The sequence below is a fragment of the Culex pipiens genome, chromosome 2 (genome assembly GCF_016801865.2).
Source record: "Culex pipiens pallens isolate TS chromosome 2, TS_CPP_V2, whole genome shotgun sequence".
Lineage (NCBI taxonomy): Eukaryota > Metazoa > Arthropoda > Insecta > Diptera > Culicidae > Culex > Culex pipiens.
The window spans coordinates 124,188,250-124,205,498 of record NC_068938.1 but is presented as its reverse complement, the minus strand read 5'-3'; the positions used below and the strand labels follow the sequence as shown (position 1 = coordinate 124,205,498).

The following is a 17,249-nucleotide window of genomic DNA, read 5'->3' as shown; positions in this document are numbered from 1 at the left end:
GATTATGCAAGAGCAAAATGAGCTATCATACCAATTAAAGGTATTGTTTTGATATTGCAAAATTGCAGAATTTGTCAATGGTCGAACACCACATATTGGTATTCTTTTGGTATTACAGTGTTTTATCAAATTCCTCTGAAACTTTGGGAAAATTTTGACCAATTTTGACAAAAATAATTAATTTTGCGCTAAAATGATGTCTCAAAGCGAATGCTTTCATTCAAAACCGGAAATTTCAAACTTGATTTTAAACATTTTTGATATACCCCCTACAGAAATGACTTGAAATTGTGGAAAATTTTCTAAGTCAGGATGGCACATTTTGGTATTATTTGAATATTGAAAGGTTTCATCAATTTTCTCTGAAACTATGGGAAATTTGTTAAAAAAAATATACGAGTTAATTAATTTTGCGCTAAAATGACTTGAAACCCAGTAATAGATGGTAAAATACCATGAAATCATACCAAAATCATGTATGTGAAAGACCACAAAAATACCAAAATATGATTTTCCAAGTGCGCGGGAATACCTAAAAATAAAACCATGGTAATACCAAGTTTTGGTATTCAAGCAATGTTCAAAAATCCAGAAGACCTCAACTTAGTATTGAAATGGTTCTATTTTGAGGTATTATTTTACCCTTGGAATAACATGGTTTGGTATTGTTGTGCCCTTACACATACAAGATTTTGGTATGATTTCATGGTATTTTACCATCTATTACTGGGCAACCAAGGGCACATTTTGGTCGCTGTTATTTGCCCAAGTAATACCAAAATTTGGTATTCCCGTGTTATTCACCCCTGCTCGGGTTTGCGCAAAGCGATTCAATTTTCCATATAAATTTGTATGGGAAAAAACATTTTTTGGGATTTAAATATTTATAAAATCCACGTTTCACACTGTACTAAAACCGGATTCATATTCGGATGCTCTGGAAGGTGCTCTACAACTTTCCCGAAGAGAGTATGGTGCTAACTTGCTCCTATAAAAAGATACAGCGTGTTCAAAACTCGTCTAAAACGTGTTTTTTGCTCGAAAATCACGTTTTAGACGAGTTTTGAGGACGCTGTATCTTCTTTCAGGGACAAGCTAGCACCATACTCTCTTCGGGAAAGTTGTAGAGCACCTTCCAGAGCATCCGAATATGAATCCGGTTTTAGTACAGTGTGAAACGTGGATTTTATAAATATCAAAATCCAAAAAATGGTTTTTCCCATACAAATTTATATGGAAAATTAAATCGCTTTGCGCAATGTGAGGACTAAACCAATCGTTCCCAAACTTTGGGGAGTTGTTTAGGACCCCAAAAGGAACTAAAAAATTGCTGTGCTGGAAAATCGATTTTGATATTACACCCTAATGATCCATATGCAACAGCCAAATCTACTCACCTGATGATTCCATGTTGTTCTTAGTGATATTCTTCACCACATCGAATGCATTTGTCGTTGATGAACGGCCTGTGCTTGAAGTTCTTAAAGATTTTTTTTTTTTTTTTTTTTTTTTTTTTTTTTTTTTTTTTTTTTTTTTTTTTTTTTTTTTTTTTTTTTTTTTTTTTTAAGGCCCACCACACTCCCCCACACCAAAAAGCTCTAGGAACTTCCTGGTAGTGGACGCAAACTATCCTTAGCTCGTACACACATAAACAAGAAAATTAAAAATAAAAATTGAGCCAAGGACTAATTAGATGTGCGGTGAGTTAAACTACAAGGATGGTATCCCAGTGGAAGAGTCTTCCTTTTAAGGGATCCACGAAATTAAAATTTATAATTTAAAAGCTAACATTGACGAGTGATTACTTAAAACTAAATTGTTTAATTAAATAGTTCGTTGAGTTTTTGTTTAAAATATTCTTTGATTTTTGCATTAAAAGTGGAGCGGTTATGTACTAATTGCAAATTGCTTGGAAGTGAATTATATAGCGTAGGTCCTGTAAACTTGATTCGTTTTTGGCCACGTGTTGTAACTGCTCTAATGCTTAGAATGTTATTCGATTGGCGGGTTCTTCGTGACAGATTCGAATTTGTAAATTCTATGGTGTGGTGAAATATAGGATTGTTAAGTACATCATGGACAAAAAGTAATGTCTGTTTTTCACAGAGAAAGGCTAGTGGTAATATGTTATGGCAATTATCAGAGTAAAGTTCATGAGTTGAATAAAGTATTGGTTTTTTGAAAATAATTTTCAGGCATCGGTTTTGTAAGGTTTGTAACTTTAATAAATGAGAACTAGCGGTATGTCCCCATACAGAAATTAGGTAATTTATTTGAGAGTGGATGTAGGCATAATAATATGTTAACAGCGTTTTTGATGGAACAAATATCCTTACCCTCCACAAAATTCCAATGTACGACGAAACACGTTTTTCAATTAAGTTAATGTGGTTAATCCAGGACAACACAGGATCAAATAGAATCCCCAAGTATTTAAAACAATACACTTTTTCAATTATGTTACAACCAAGCCTAACTTGATCGTGATCGGGCACAATTTTTCTAATAGATTTGAATATCATATATTTCGTTTTGGAAGCATTAAGCGACAATAAGTTTGCATTAAAATATTCATTCAAAATTCGAAGATCTTTTTCCATGAGTGATATTATTGTGTGAATGTCATTGTGAGGATAAAATAACGCAGTATCATCCGCAAAAAGTCTTGCATTTCCATTAAGTTTCAATCTACCCAGATCATTAATAAACAATAAGAATAATAATGGCCCAATGTTACTACCTTGTGGTACACCAACGTTGATGGGAGATAGAGAGCTACACTCACCTTCAATGTGAACAAATTGCTTTCTATTTGTTAAATAACTTTTGATTACTTCATTAGCAACACCTCTGATACCATAACATTCTAGTTTGTTAAGTAAAATGTTATGATTGAGCGTATCAAACGCCTTCTTCAAATCTAAAAAAAGACCTCCAACAAATTTCCCTTCATCAATTCCTTTCACAACCTCATCTACTAGTTCAATCACAGCTGTTTGAGTGCTAGACCCTTGTCTAAACCCATACTGGAATTTATAAAAAACATCATGTTTGTTAAAAAAATCAATCAGTCTAGATACTAGCATTTTTTCTAAAATTTTATTAAAAACCGACAACGTAGAAATTGGGCGATAATTATTACAATCCCAAGCATCACCAGATTTGTAAATTGGGACAACTTTTGCTATTTTCAGGCAGTCTGGATAAGAACCTGTTTGAACAATTAAATTAAAAATTTGAGATAAAATTTTTGCAAAGGCTACAGCATTCATTTTAAGAACAGCTGCTGGAATTTTGTCAGGTCCACTACTTTTCTTATTTTTCAAATTTTGTATTAATAATATAACTTCATTTACCGAGGAGGGCCGAAGAAATACGGACTCACTTACTCGTTGAACATTACGAAGTGGACAGACATTAGACGCAGGAATATTATTTGCCAAATTTTGTCCAATACTAGAAAAGAAATTATTAAAAACATTGCAAACTTCCACATTATTTGTTATTTCATTGCCGTTATTTATAAGTGTGATTTTTTCCCGACTAGTAGAGTGACCAAATATTGATCGAATATTTTTCCATAGTTTTGAGTAAGGCGTATTTGTTAATAAATTTTCAAAATATTTTTTTTCAGATTTTTAGAAGATTCTAAAAAATAACAAGATTGAAAAATAAGTGTTATTAAATTGAAACTGGATTGAAAATCACCAAAAATCAACTCGTTTTTCAAAGTATTTGGTTATCCCAACTTAGAGAAATTTCAACGTTTTAAAAAAAAATGAAAATTAGCTTTAACATTTTTGGGTTTCAAGTAATTTTAGCGCAAAATTAATTATCTCATCAAAATTTATTAAAAAAAATCCCATAGTTTCAGAGGAATTTGATGAAACTTTTCAATACCAAAACAATACCAAAATGTGCCAAAATTTTCCACAATTTCAAGTCATTTTTTTAAGGGGGTATATCAAAAATGTTTAAAATCAAGTTTGAAATTTCCGGTTTTCAATGAAAGCATTCGCTTTGAGACATTATTTTAGCGCAAAATTAATTATTTTGTCAAAATTGGTCAAAATTTTCCCATAGTTTCAGAGGAATTTGATAAAATACTGTAATACCAAAAGAATACCAAAATGTGGTGTTCGACCATTGACAAATTCTGCAATTTTGCAATATCAAAACAATACCTTAAATTGGTATGATAGCACATTTTGCTCTTGCATAATCCTTAAGACAAATTTTAAAGGGTCCAGGAATACCAAAATTTGGTATTGATACCAGAGAAAGGTATTATTACGCATTTCCCTTGTTATTTACCCATGCTCGGGAATGACATGCTGGACCCCAAAAAATCTAAATGTAAATATTGATAGACCTCTCTGATTGGTCGATGCACGAAGTGATTTGTTTTCCTTTTTTTGGTGCCCTCCAGAGATATCCGGAAAAAGATACGGGATCCATTTCCATAGATTTGACGTTTGCTGAAGGTGCCGAAAAATTGGTTATGTTCTGCTTGCAAAATACAAAAGGGAGCGTTCTTTTATTACGTAAATCGGATTTTTAGATCCCCTCCTCCCTCTTATAACAAAATTTCCATACAAAATTTAAAAATTTTGTATGGGCCGTAACACGGCCTCCGACCCCCCCTCCTCCCAACTGCGTTACGTAATAAAAGAACGCTCCCAAAGAGCTTTTACCATAAGGAACGCTACTCAACAATGGTTCTAGCAATAGTGAAAATGAACCATGGTATTTGGCATGGCATTTAAACAAGGTAGAAAATTAATATAAAAAGCAACTCAAATTTGCAAAAACTTAAATTCTAAAAAGTTATTTTAGTTGAGTTAACAACAATAGCAAAATGGAGTTCATCAAACGACTTCGTCGGTTCAAAATTTTCCATCATTCGCAAACCGACCCCGTTGAATTTCATGACAGTTCAATATTTCGATGGAACACAATTTTTGGGTTCCTCTCTGTGATTGTGTTTGTGTTGACCAGTGTTTACACGGCCTTCGATGTGCGTGATAATGCAAAAGATCTGATGTTTTGCCTGGTAACTTTTGGAATGGCCCCACATGAATCGGTTAAATTTTATACTTTTTTGGGTTTTCGAGAAAAATTTATCTGGTTGCATCAATATACGAGAAATTTGTATCGTGAGGAGTGTAATGCTCGAACCAGAACCATCATGATGGACAATCTCTTCATTCTGCATGTGATCGTCAAAACGATTTTCATCAGCTATAGTGTCGCGTACGTTGTGATGGTTTCATTGCCGTTGGTATTTTCGGTGGTCACCGGTGAAAAAATCCTTCCATTTGGCTTTCGGATGCCCTATTTTGACCAAACCACGTGGTTCGGATATAACAGTAACTATGCATTGCATTTTGTGCTAAGTCTGTACGTGCTGAGTGAGGGCATGGGCCCGGACAGCATGTTCATGGTGCTGATGATGAGCTCGTTTACGCAAATTGATTTGCTGAAATCGTCCCTCCAAGAGTTGAGCGAGAAAATTAACAGAAAAGAGCTTAATATTGGAAAACGCTTAAAACACATTATCAACCGTCATCAGGAGCATCTGAGGTGAGTATTCAATGTGAAATTGGACATATTAAGAAATGTTCGAAGCAAAAAATTCGAATTACATTTTATAAGATTTTACAAATATTTAGGCTGTTGAAAATATCTGTACGGGTGTTTAATGCATTTTCCATCAATTTATTCATAGAAATGTTTAAATTCTGGCTTTTAAGTTGAAAATTAAACTGTTTTAACCTTTTTTTAAATCTTCAGATATTTACAGACCATTGAAGCGGTATATCGGATTTTTTACTTTGTTTCTTTCGTGAGTTTTGGAGCTAATCTGGTGTTGTCTTTGTATGCTGTTGTAAAAGTAAGTCTATGATTTTTTTTTTGCAAAAAAACTTAATTTCGCTCCATTTTCTCTCGTAGCTTTCCTGGTACCAAGGATTAGCCTTCATGTTTTTCATAAGCTATGAACTTTTGTTCAGCTGCTTCACGGGCACTTTGCTGGCTATCAAGGTGAGTTGAGGAATATAACGTCATGATTCGAATTCCCGAACGCTTCGAAACCCGGACACCTCATCTTGTTTTATCAATTATTTGGGTATAAGTTCGCATTATAAATGTCAAAAATGGGTTATTTGATGAATTCTAACATCAACTTTCATTTAAAGTTTGTTTGAACGCTGTAGTTAATGTCAAACAATTAAATAAAATAAAATTATAAAATTACCAAAAAGCGAAACATTTCCCGTGAAATATTTCATAGGCGACCGAAGCACCGGGAAGGCAAAGCAGAAATTTATGGTTTTGATTTCCTTAAATTCAAGCCAATTTTTATATGAAATATCGTTTGTTTTTATGTTAACAGCTTATTTGAGCCCTAAAGAATGCCATTCACTAACATTTCAGTCCAAATTTGAGCGATTCATTAGCAAAAACGAGTGTCCGGAATTCGAAGCAAAAGTGTCCGGATTTCGAATCAGCTTTTATCAGTGTCCGGGATTCGAAGCACAACAATTCATTTTAATTTTCTAATTCTGACGAAAAATTGTTAGAAAAGACATATTTTGCATGCATTCTCTTAAAACTGACTGTTAATACTACATCCTGATGATATTTCTTCATTTCCAGCTTATTACATGATTTTTTGTCAGCTATAACAAAAATGATATGCTACTAAGTGTCCGGATTTCGAATCATGACGTTACTCCCAGCCTTACTTTAATTTCTAATTATTTCCAGAGTGAACAACTACAGCGCGCAATCTACGATGTTCCGTGGCACAAAATGTCCGTGGTCAACCAAAAGAAAATAAGATTGTTGCTGGAAGCATCACAAAAGCCATTAAGTTTGACGTTGATTTTCTATCGCATCGATATGCCCACGTTTTTGAAAATGTATAAAACCATTTACAGCATCTTCACTATGCTGTTGACCGTTCGGGGGGATTAGAAAGAACATCTTAAAACATAATTGAAATTTGAAATATTTTGTTGAATATTACAACCACCAGGTTTAGCCTGTTTGAGTAAGAACTGAGTTAGAAATAGAAATTAGGTTCAATATAAATATGCAAACGGATAGAAATCCTGCAAGCAAATCCGGTAACACTGTGTTGTTGAATTCGACAACTTGGAAATGTTTCCAAAATCGTCACAAGTAGATCCACCCTAACTTGTATTTAACTATATGACAAATCACAAAATTACCATTCAACAACCTCTCAGCCCTTTAGTATATAACCTAAATATAAGGCGAAAATCTATTTATAAACTGATTTTTGATTTAAAAAACGCATTGCACAGTGTTCGGAATGACAAAATTAAGGGGTTACATACATGTAAATCAGCAAAAATGTCAGAGGTTGGTATGAGCAGACTTTTAAACTTTTTTTAACTCTGTTTTCAGAGTATTAAAATATACATTTTCATCTATTAACAACACAAATTTGAGAACATTTGGTTGTTTCATTGCCGAGATTTAGCTTTTTGAAGCTAGCAGTTTCAAAAAAACGGGTGCCACGATATCTCAACACTGTTTTGGCGAAGACTCGTTAAACCGGTCCCGTGTGCATGACGAAGGCCGATTTTCAAAAAGTTTATTTTGAAAAAAGATAAAAATATTTTTGGTTTTTTATGTAAAAAATCGACAGTTTTTTTTTTAAAGCAAAATTTAAAAATCGGACTTCGTCATGCACATGGAATTATTTGAGTGTTTTCACCTCAAATTTCAGCCAATTTGGTCAATCCCATCTCGAGATATCGTGGCACCCGTGAATCAACTCGGTGTTTCGAAAAATGCGCTCAGAAAGTTTGACAGTCCGCTTTGCGCATGGCAAAATTTTGGGCTTAAACCGTCTCTTACTCAGTTCCATCATGAAATATCTTGATGAAACTCTCAGGAGTGATTGAAAATCATCTTTTTAGTGGATTCAATAAATTTTCTGTAGTATGAAATTTGGTGATTTCTTACATGTATGTAACCCATGTATGGAATAAATTGTTATCTCCTTTAATAGACAAAAATCCATCCTTTATTTGACTTTTTTGGAGTTTTTGACATACAGGAAGATGACCTTCCAGGGCGTCAACCGAAATCTAACTTTGATGGATGACGTTTCAAGGCTTTGGTGTCTTCGGCATAGTTGGAGAAGAAAATTTCATGAAAGTTTGTCTAGCATGCCAAATTTCTATCGCTGGATCTACACGAGATATACGCCATTTTTTCAAAAATAGTCGAAAAAAGCACTTTTTGGTGATAACTCAAAAGGTTAGCATTTTAGCGGCCAAGTGAGTTCTGAAGAGTTGTTTATGAAATAAAATCACACATTTTTGCTCAAGACAGTTGAATGTTTTGAGCCTTTATTTTATACGTCACGCTTAAATCAGCCAAAATTTACCCCCCTTTGTCACGCTTTTCCTACACTTATAACATGCAATTTCACACTTGTTCAGACCTCCCTCCTCCCTTAGAGCGTGACATACTTTATTTTTTCACACGGGGTGGACAAAATGTCATAAAACTTGGTATTCGCGTGGTCACTTGGGAAGGAATGACCCATATAGTATATTTTTAAATCACTGCAAAGATATTTCGATTAATTTTTTATAAGGACTATTTTCTTCTATTTTGCTGGGGTGATTGTTTTCAATGCTTTTTAAATTTTATTTGGCCTTTTTTTTAGAAAACTCATCAAGCATATGAGTTAAGAGTGGCATAACAGAACAAACATGATTTATTTATGCTCGATGTGGCTTCAATTCTGTTAGCGTTAATTTGCTTCTTCTTGAAACGACAACAACATGGTAAACATGCTGTAGATTGATTTGTAAACTTGCAAAAAAGTTGGCATATTAAGTGGAGCGAATATGATCGTCAAACAGATAGGTTCTTGGGACGCTTGAAGCATAAACCGAAGAGCGTTCTGATTCGGAATCGACAACTTGTACCAGGAAATCTGATAAATCTCATGCTGGAGTTGTTCGTTCTGTAAAAAAAGCTTATTGATAAACTGGAAGAAAATATGCTAAAAAAGTGTTAATACCTTGATATCCAGCAGTGTTCCCAAAAAACAACCAAAGAACAATTCATAGCTGATGAAACCAACGAAGATGTATCCTTGGTACCAAGAGAGCTAAACAGAAATCTATATTTTGGAACACGTCAGATAAGATTCATCAACAACTTACCGTTACCACAGCAAAAAGAGCCATTATCAGTACCGATGCCAAACTAACAAATGTTATAAAGAAATAAAAGCGATAAACTGTTTCAACAGTTCGCAAATATCTGAAAAAAAGTTAAAACTCATAATAATTGATCAAAACCTAGTTTCAAAACTCACTTTAAGTGCTCCTCATGACGTTTGATAACCGAATTAAGATGAGCTTGAAGGTTTTCATCATCTTTATCAAGTATTTGGGAAGTTTCTTTTAAAGACATCATTAGTAAATCGATTTGAGTGAAAGCACTCAACATCGTTATCATGTAGATAGTGTCGGCCGCCATATCCTCAGCAGAAACGTAAATCGTGTCGTACAGATGTACTGCGTAGTTGATCAAATATCCAAACCATTCAGTGCGATCCAAGTACGGAATGTAGAACCCGAAGGGAAGGATCTTCTCTCCCGTCATAATTGAAAACAACATTGGAGCTGTAATCAGTGAGATGCTAGTGAAAGCATAACACATAAGCATGACGATGATTGCAACTTTGAGCAGAAAAATGTTGTCCATCAGCATGGATTTAGTTTCAGCGTTGCATGCCTCGCGGTAAAGTTGTTTCGTGTACTGATGAATCCAGACCAGCTCCTTCCGGTAAACCAAATAAGTGTAGATTTTAGCCAATCCTTGTATTCCGATTCCACCCTCAACCAAACAATAAATCAAATCTCCTGTATCGAATCGTACTTCGTAAGCGGTAATAGCAGTACAGTAGAAGTAAACCGAAATCATCATGATCAAGGAGAACCAATTCCACGTGAGAACTTTGTAATTTTCACTAAACACATCCAGACCGATGATTTTGGCAATCCTGTTAGGAATCACAATTAGACTGTCGTAAAACTCGAACGGCTCCGTGTAAGAATGACGAAATAATTTGTAACTATTCAACTTTTTGATTAAAGTCATGGTGATGTACTTTTGCTTGGGCCAGTTATTCTTGTTCTGAGATTTTGTTAAGCAACTACTCCTATTTAAGGTTTATCAATGTGAAAAGCAATGGAATGTGGAAAATTATTTTCCAGCGAAAAAAACTTTCCTATCGTTTTGAAATTCACAGAGTAAACATATAACTAGAATAAGTGGCACCTTTAGTGAGGCAACTGACAATGTAATTGCATCAATAGTATCGATTAATTGTTGATCGTTTCTAGATTTACAACAATAGTTCGTGTTCCAAAACTCCAGCACTTGCTGCAACAGAAAAGCTTAAAATATTTGAACTTTTGAAGGATGAATAAAATCAAAAAGCATTCTTAATTGAGCTTCCTAGACCCACCATCGCGTGTATATATCGACTCAGCATCATATTCTGAGCAAATGTCTATGTGTAATTCGGCACTGGCTAAACCAATTTTGACCATTTTAGTCTCATTCGGGCGGATCGTCTTAGGACATAATTTAAAAAAATATCATAGAGCTCTGTGAATTAAACGAATGTTTTATGCTTTATTGATATCGGGTTTTGCGAATCTTGTCAATAGGTGCAAAATTGCGTTCTTAACTCAATTTGGCCCAAAAAATCAGAATTCTGGATTCGATTGCTTAGTAAAGGGAAGGTAGTGCATCGTCACAAGCTGGACCTTATCAACGACACCTTAGGAAGGCGACCTATGGAATGTTAACATTAACCTTAACATGTTAACATTAGTTGAGTTAAAAACTGCCACTGAATCCGCTTTGTAAATGCCGGCCCCGATACTCTTCAAGGGTGTTCCCCTCAGCAACAGGGAAAGATTTACTTTTACTATATTACACCCTAATGACCCAGGAAGGACGAACTATTTGCAATAACCGAGGTGAATTTTGTCTTTCAACTTCGTTTTCCAAAATTCGGAAAGAGTAAGATTTTTACAAAACTAGGAATTACAATACCTTGCAATCTTCAACAACTACATTTATTGCAAAAATCTTTATAAAATAAAGAATGAATCAAGTATCATTTAACCAAACTATTCTTCCTCCTGCACCGTCAGCAGCATTGTGAACATGCTGTAGATCGACTTGTAAACCTGTAAGAATGTTCCCATATCGAGAGGGGCAAAGATCACCGTCAAACATACTGGTTCCTGGGCGGATTTCAGCATAAACTGGAGCAACTTTTGGTGCGGAATGGATAGCTTGTACCAGGATATTTTGTAGATCTCATGCTGCAGTTGCTCGTTCTGGAATGGTGCAAAACCAGCGGTTAGAACAAGATTATTTCGATGAAACAGTTGAATCACCTTCATAGCCAGTAGTGTTCCCAGAAAGCACCCGAAGAATAGTTGATAGCTGATGAACGCGATAAAGACATAGCCTTGGTACCAGGAAAGCTGTAAAAGGTTTTTTTTTATATTAGTGAATTGATTATTTTATGAAAATTTTGAGCAGACTTACTTTGACTACAGCAAACAGCGACATGATCAAAACTGATGCCAAACATAGGAATGTGATGAAAAAGTTGAAACAGTAGACAATTTCTACAGTTCGTAAATAACTGGAAGAATGAACTTTTAAAATGAAAGTAATACTTATCCATTCACAAACTTACTGCAAATGTTCTTGATGGCGATTTATGAGCTTTTTGAAAAAGTTTTCCAAATCCTCGTGTTTTTGATCTACCATTTCGCTCATTTCTTCCAGTGACATTTTCAGCAAATCAATCTGTGTGAATGCACTCATTAATGTCATCATGTAGATTGAATCCGTTCCCATGTCCATAGAGGACACATAAACCGTCATAAAAATGTGCAAAACATAGTTAGAGAAATAACCAAACCACGTGAATCGATCCCAATAAGGAAGGTAGAAGCCAAAGGGGAGGATCTTTTCTCCAGATGCGATCGTAAACAGCAAAGGAGCAACGACCAATGAAATACTGGTGAAAGCATAGCACGTCAGCATAACCTTGAGTATAACACTTAGCAGAAATACACTGTCCATCAGAAAAGACTTCGTGCGGGGATTGCACTCCTCGCGGTACAATTCCTTCGTGTACTGATGAATCCACACCAACTTTTCACGAAAAATTAAAAACGTGAAAATTCTGCCGGCTCCCTGAATTCCAATTCCGATTGTCACCAGGCAAAAAATCAACTCCTCGGTACTTTCACGAACAGCATAAGCAGTATCGAAACTTGTGTAAAAGTACGTAAGCATACCCGTGACCACTGGTGCCAAATTCCAGGTGAAAACTTGGTGGTCCTTGTTCAATACGTTCAAATTGGTAAGTTTGGCAACCATGCTTGGAACCACAATTAGGCTGTCGAAGAATTCCGATGGATCGGTGAACGAATGTTGGAAAAATCGATAACGGCGAAGTCGTTTTATAAATTCCATGGTACGTTTCAGGTTCGGGAATCTCTTCTTTTCGAAACAGTCAAGAAAACTGGGTTTGATTTTATGGTGAGAAAAGGCTTTTATTCATTGTTGTTTGATTATACGTTGTGGAGAACATTCTAGAATTTAATAGTAGTTTACATAGTAGCTGTTGAGTGCTCTTCCGAGTAAAAATGACTTTGCAAATTGCAAAGGCAAATTCGCGGAAAAGTGTGCAAAACTGCGCAAAAACTAACTGTAAAAATGTAAAATTGCCAATTTGTTCAGTTTAAATCAAAAGACTTCATTAACTCGATCGGTATTTGAATAAATTTTAAGATTCAGCATTTTTTAATTCTATTTTTTGCGTTTTCTGTTTTATTATTATTCCTCCTCAACGGTCAGCAACATGGTGAACAAGCTGTAGATCGACTTGTAAACCTGCAGATATGTGCTCATATCGAGGGGAGCGAAAATCAGCGACATGCAGACGGATTCCTGTGAAGATTTCAGCACAAACTGGAGCATCTTCTGGTTCCGGATGGACAGCTTGTACCAGGTGACTCTGTAAATTTCGTGCTGCAGTTGTTCGTTCTGAGGTGAGTAAAGTGAAGTACGGTTAGAAATGGGATAAAATTGGTAAAAATGTACAGTTACCTTAATTGCTAGCAATGTGCCCAGAAAACAACCGAAGAACAGTTGGTAACTGAGGAACGCGATGAACACATAGCCCTGGTACCAGGAAAGCTGAACAGGATGAAAAAAGCTGTATAGTAAATATGTATACCCGAGCATGGGTAAATAACAAGGGAAATGCGTAATAATACCTTTCTCTGGTATCAATACCAAATTTTGGTATTCCTGGACCCTTTAAAATTTGTCTTAAGGATTATGCAAGAGCAAAATGTGCTATCATACCAATTTAAGGTATTGTTTTGATATTGCAAAATTGCAGAATTTGTCAATGGTCGAACACCACATTTTGGTATTCTTTTGGTATTACAGTGTTTTATCAAATTCCTCTGAAACTATGGGAAAATTTTGACCAATTTTGACAAAATAATTAATTTTGCGCTAAAATGATGTCTCAAAGCGAATGCTTTCATTGAAAACCAGAAATTTCAAACTTGATTTTAAACATTTTTGATATACCCCCTAAAGAAATGACTTGAAATTGTGGAAAATTTTCTAAGTTAGAATGGCACATTTTGGTATTATTTTGGTATTATAGTGTTTTATCAAAAATGAGATAATTAATTTTGCGCTAAAATGGCCTGAAACCCAAAAATGTTAAAGCTGATTTTTTTTTATATACTCACTAAGATTAATTAAAAAAAAAACGTTGAAATTTCTCTAAGTTGGGATAACTAAATACTTTGAAAAACGAGTTAATCGACAGATTATTGAATTTTGGTGAATTTCAATCCAGTTTCATTTAAATAACACTTATTTTTCAATCTTGTTATTTTTTAGAATCTTCAAGAACTTCAAGCACAGGCCGTTCATCAATGACAAATGCATTCGATGTGGTGAAGAATATCACTAAGAACAACATGGAATCATCAGGTGAGTAGATTTGGCTGTTGCATATGGATCATTTCCGTTTTTTCACTAACTGCAACTGTTGCACTAAAAATGGTATGAAAATACCAAATTTTGGTATTTCTTGTGCAAATACCAGCGACCAAAATGTGCTCTTGGTTGCCCAGTAATACATGGTAAAATACCATGAAATCATACCAAAATCATGTATGTAAATCTGATTTTCCAAGGGCGCGGGAATACCTAAAAAACAAAACCATCGCAATACCAAGTTTTGGTATTCAAGAAATGTTCAAAAATCCAGAAGACCTCAACTTGGTATTGAAATGGTTTTATTATGAGGTATTATTTTACCCTTGAAATAACATGGTTTGGTATTGTTGTGCCCTTCCACATACAAGACTTTGGTATGATTTCATGGTATTTTACCATCTATTACTGGGCAACCAAGGGCACATTTGGTCCCTGTTATTTGCCCAAGTAATACCAAAATTTGGTATTCCCGTGTTATTTACCCCTGCTCGGGTAATGTTACAATTATTAGATATCAGTAGGGATTTTTCACGACAAAAATTGGAATTTCGCAGCCTGCCAAGGGGCCATCCATAAACCACGTGGACACTTTGGGGGGGAGTGGGAGTTTGGCGATTGTTCTCTCTCCATAAAAAAAAGATTTTTTTGTATAGATAATTGTCCACGAAGGGAGGAGGGGGGTATGAGATTTCCAAAAAAGTGTCCACGTGGTTTGTGAATGGTCCCAATTACAAACATATCTGAAGTTCTAAGCAATATCACGGTACACTCAAATCTGCTCCGGATCCTATTAGACCATATTGAATCTTAAGAAGTTAAGAAAAGTACTTCAAAAGTTATGATAAAAACCATTTTGAAGAATGACTTAAAGATTGTAAAAAGAGTGGTTCTTGTAAAAAAAAAAACTTGTCATGTTATATATTTTTAGAAAGGTATTTTAAAAACCTATTCAATGAGCCTAAAGGATTGGAGATCTGATAAACTTTTCAAAAGTTATTGGCACTTAAGTGTTATTTACACATTTTTTTGAGGCCGAATCTCAGATATTTTGATGAAAACGTTGCCCGGATCTATTATGCGACCCAACGCTGTTATACGATTTTTATATTCAACTTTTTTATAAAAAAAGTAGAACTCCTAATGTAAGCTCATTTAATTTATTTTTAATATGTTGGTACTAAAAAAATACATCTTATGAGCCATAGTGCGTAATGATGCAAAATCTGGTTAAGAAAGTTTTTTTTTGAATTTTTTTTAATACCTAAAATATGACAAAAAAATAATTTATTTTTTTAAGCATAATTGAATTGGCAAAAAGTTTTCATGTCAAACTTATGCAACAATTTTTGTTTTTTTTTTCAGTAAAAATATTTCCAAAATTTTATAATTTGTTCAAAAAGGTTTTTCTGGATTTTTATTTACAAACGTTTTCAATTTTTTGAAGTTCGAATCCGTGAAGAGATAATAATTTGGTATCGTGGTATTTTATATAATATTGAACGCCCGTTTGGAAGGCGCACTGAATGATTGAATCTCACCTTGGTGAGATAAAGCCTTTCTTATTATAGAAATATATTTACATTACATCGTGTAATGCCATGTGGGAGAGTTCAAAGAAAGCGGAATAATAACGATTTCTGGAAATTAAAGATATCTTCTAAATTGTCTTATTTCAGAAAGTTTTGGAAAATCGCATGATTAAAGGAAGAAATACTTACTTTTAGTGCTGCAAACATAGCCATAACCAGAACTGATGATAAACAGGCAAAGGTTAAGAAAAAATTTACACGATAGACCTGCTCAACGGTTTTCAAATACCTGTAGTAAAATACAACAACAAAATAATTAATTTGTATTGATCATTACTGACCAAACATTAAAAAAAATACTTTAAATGCTCCTGGTGCCGTTTTATAACTTGTTTGAAGAAGTTGTCCAAATCCTTGTCCTCGTTATCGATCATCTTGTTCATTTCCACCAGCGACATCTTCAGCAGGTCAATTTGGGTGAACGAACTCATCAGCGTCATCATGTAGATACAATCCGTTCCCATATCCAGCGACGAAACGTAAGTCGTCAGGTAAATTTGTATCGCATAGTTGCAGAAATACCCAAACCACGTGTCACGATCAAGCTGTGGGATGTAGAAGCCAAAGGGTAGCGTTTTCTCTCCCGATTGGATCGTGTACAACAGTGGAACCAAAATCAACGAAATACTCGTGAAAGCATAGCACAGCAGCATTACTTTGACGATGACACTGACAAGAAAGATATCACTCATTAGCTTGGTTTTCGTGCGTGGACTGCACTCCTGGTGGTACAAATCCCGCGCATATTGATGGATCCAAACCATTTCTTTGCGATAAATCACACAGGTGAACACTTTCGTTGGAACTTGAAACCCAATTCCGATCGTCACCAAACAGAAAATCAACTCTTCAGTGCTGTGACGAACTTGGTACGCAGTTACGAAACTGGTGTAGAAATAAATCACCATTCCAACGAATACCGTGAACAAACGAAACGTGTAGACCTTGTAATCTTTGCTCAACACATTTATTCCGGTCACTTTGGCAATTCTGCTAGGTGCCACAATTAAACTATCGTAAAACTCGGACGGATCGGCGTAAGACGTTTTGAAAAATCTGTTGTAACGTAAACGTTGCACGAAATCCATGATTGGAACTCAATTCAGGCGAGTGGCACTTTAATTTTTAGAACTATTCAGAAAATCTTGCTTGTTTTTATTGGGAACAAAGTGGCTCCTCTATCCTTCTGTTGTACAAAATTATATGTTGCATCTCCACGTGCAAGATAGAGGCACCACGTGCGAAGGTATTTTTTGCTGAACCATATAGGGATGGATTGTTACCTTTCCCGAGCATGGGTAAATAACAAGGGAAATGCGTAATAATACCTTTCTCTGGTATCAATACCAAATTTTGGTATTCCTGGACCCTTTAAAATTTGTCTTAAGGATTATGCAAGAGCAAAATGTGGTATCATACCAATTTAAGGTATTGTTTTGATATTGCAAAATTTCAGAATTTGTCAATGGTCGAACACCACATATTGGTATTCTTTTGGTATTACAGTGTTTTATCAAATTCCTCTGAATCTATGGG

At 34.9% G+C, this 17,249-nt stretch overlaps 3 protein-coding genes across 3 annotated transcripts; all 3 read right to left on the bottom strand.

The window, feature by feature from the left end:
* Positions 1 to 8,668: 8,668 nt before the first annotated feature.
* Positions 8,669 to 10,158, bottom strand: LOC120415022 (putative odorant receptor 83c). Its single transcript, XM_039576387.2, has 4 exons — positions 9,371 to 10,158; positions 9,216 to 9,315; positions 9,071 to 9,160; positions 8,669 to 9,013 (listed from the first exon to the last, which is right to left on the bottom strand). The coding sequence occupies exons 1-4, from the start codon at positions 10,156 to 10,158 to the stop codon at positions 8,798 to 8,800; spliced, it is 1,194 nt and encodes a 397-aa protein (XP_039432321.1). The 3' UTR covers positions 8,669 to 8,797.
* A 1,043-nt stretch (positions 10,159 to 11,201) lies between these two features.
* On the bottom strand, positions 11,202 to 12,570 carry LOC120414995 (putative odorant receptor 83c). Its single transcript, XM_039576353.1, has 4 exons — positions 11,783 to 12,570; positions 11,629 to 11,728; positions 11,475 to 11,564; positions 11,202 to 11,414 (listed from the first exon to the last, which is right to left on the bottom strand). Exons 1-4 carry the CDS (start codon positions 12,568 to 12,570, stop codon positions 11,202 to 11,204), a joined length of 1,191 nt encoding a protein of 396 aa, XP_039432287.1.
* Positions 12,571 to 12,933: 363 nt separating this feature from the next.
* LOC120415023 (putative odorant receptor 83c) lies at positions 12,934 to 16,801 on the bottom strand. Its single transcript, XM_039576388.1, has 4 exons — positions 16,014 to 16,801; positions 15,843 to 15,942; positions 13,207 to 13,296; positions 12,934 to 13,143 (listed from the first exon to the last, which is right to left on the bottom strand). The coding sequence occupies exons 1-4, from the start codon at positions 16,799 to 16,801 to the stop codon at positions 12,934 to 12,936; spliced, it is 1,188 nt and encodes a 395-aa protein (XP_039432322.1).
* Positions 16,802 to 17,249: the final 448 nt, after the last annotated feature.

Excerpts from the sequence above, each read along its gene's own strand:
- LOC120415023 (XM_039576388.1), bottom strand. The coding sequence starts at position 16,801 with ATGGATTTCGTGCAACGTTTACGTTACAACAGATTTTTCAAAACGTCT. Across the intron at positions 13,297-15,842 it reads CTATGTTTGCAGCACTAAAA|CTTTCCTGGTACCAGGGCTA; the intron begins GTAAGTATTTCT and ends CATCCTGTTCAG. Across the intron at positions 13,144-13,206 it reads GCACATTGCTAGCAATTAAG|AACGAACAACTGCAGCACGA; the intron begins GTAACTGTACAT and ends TACTCACCTCAG.
- LOC120414995 (XM_039576353.1), bottom strand. The coding sequence starts at position 12,570 with ATGGAATTTATAAAACGACTTCGCCGTTATCGATTTTTCCAACATTCG. Across the intron at positions 11,729-11,782 it reads CGCCATCAAGAACATTTGCA|TTATTTACGAACTGTAGAAA; the intron begins GTAAGTTTGTGA and ends TCATTCTTCCAG. Across the intron at positions 11,415-11,474 it reads GAACACTACTGGCTATGAAG|AACGAGCAACTGCAGCATGA; the intron begins GTGATTCAACTG and ends GCACCATTCCAG.
- LOC120415022 (XM_039576387.2), bottom strand. The coding sequence starts at position 10,158 with ATGACTTTAATCAAAAAGTTGAATAGTTACAAATTATTTCGTCATTCT. Across the intron at positions 9,316-9,370 it reads CGTCATGAGGAGCACTTAAA|ATATTTGCGAACTGTTGAAA; the intron begins GTGAGTTTTGAA and ends ACTTTTTTTCAG. Across the intron at positions 9,014-9,070 it reads GAACACTGCTGGATATCAAG|AACGAACAACTCCAGCATGA; the intron begins GTATTAACACTT and ends CTTTTTTTACAG.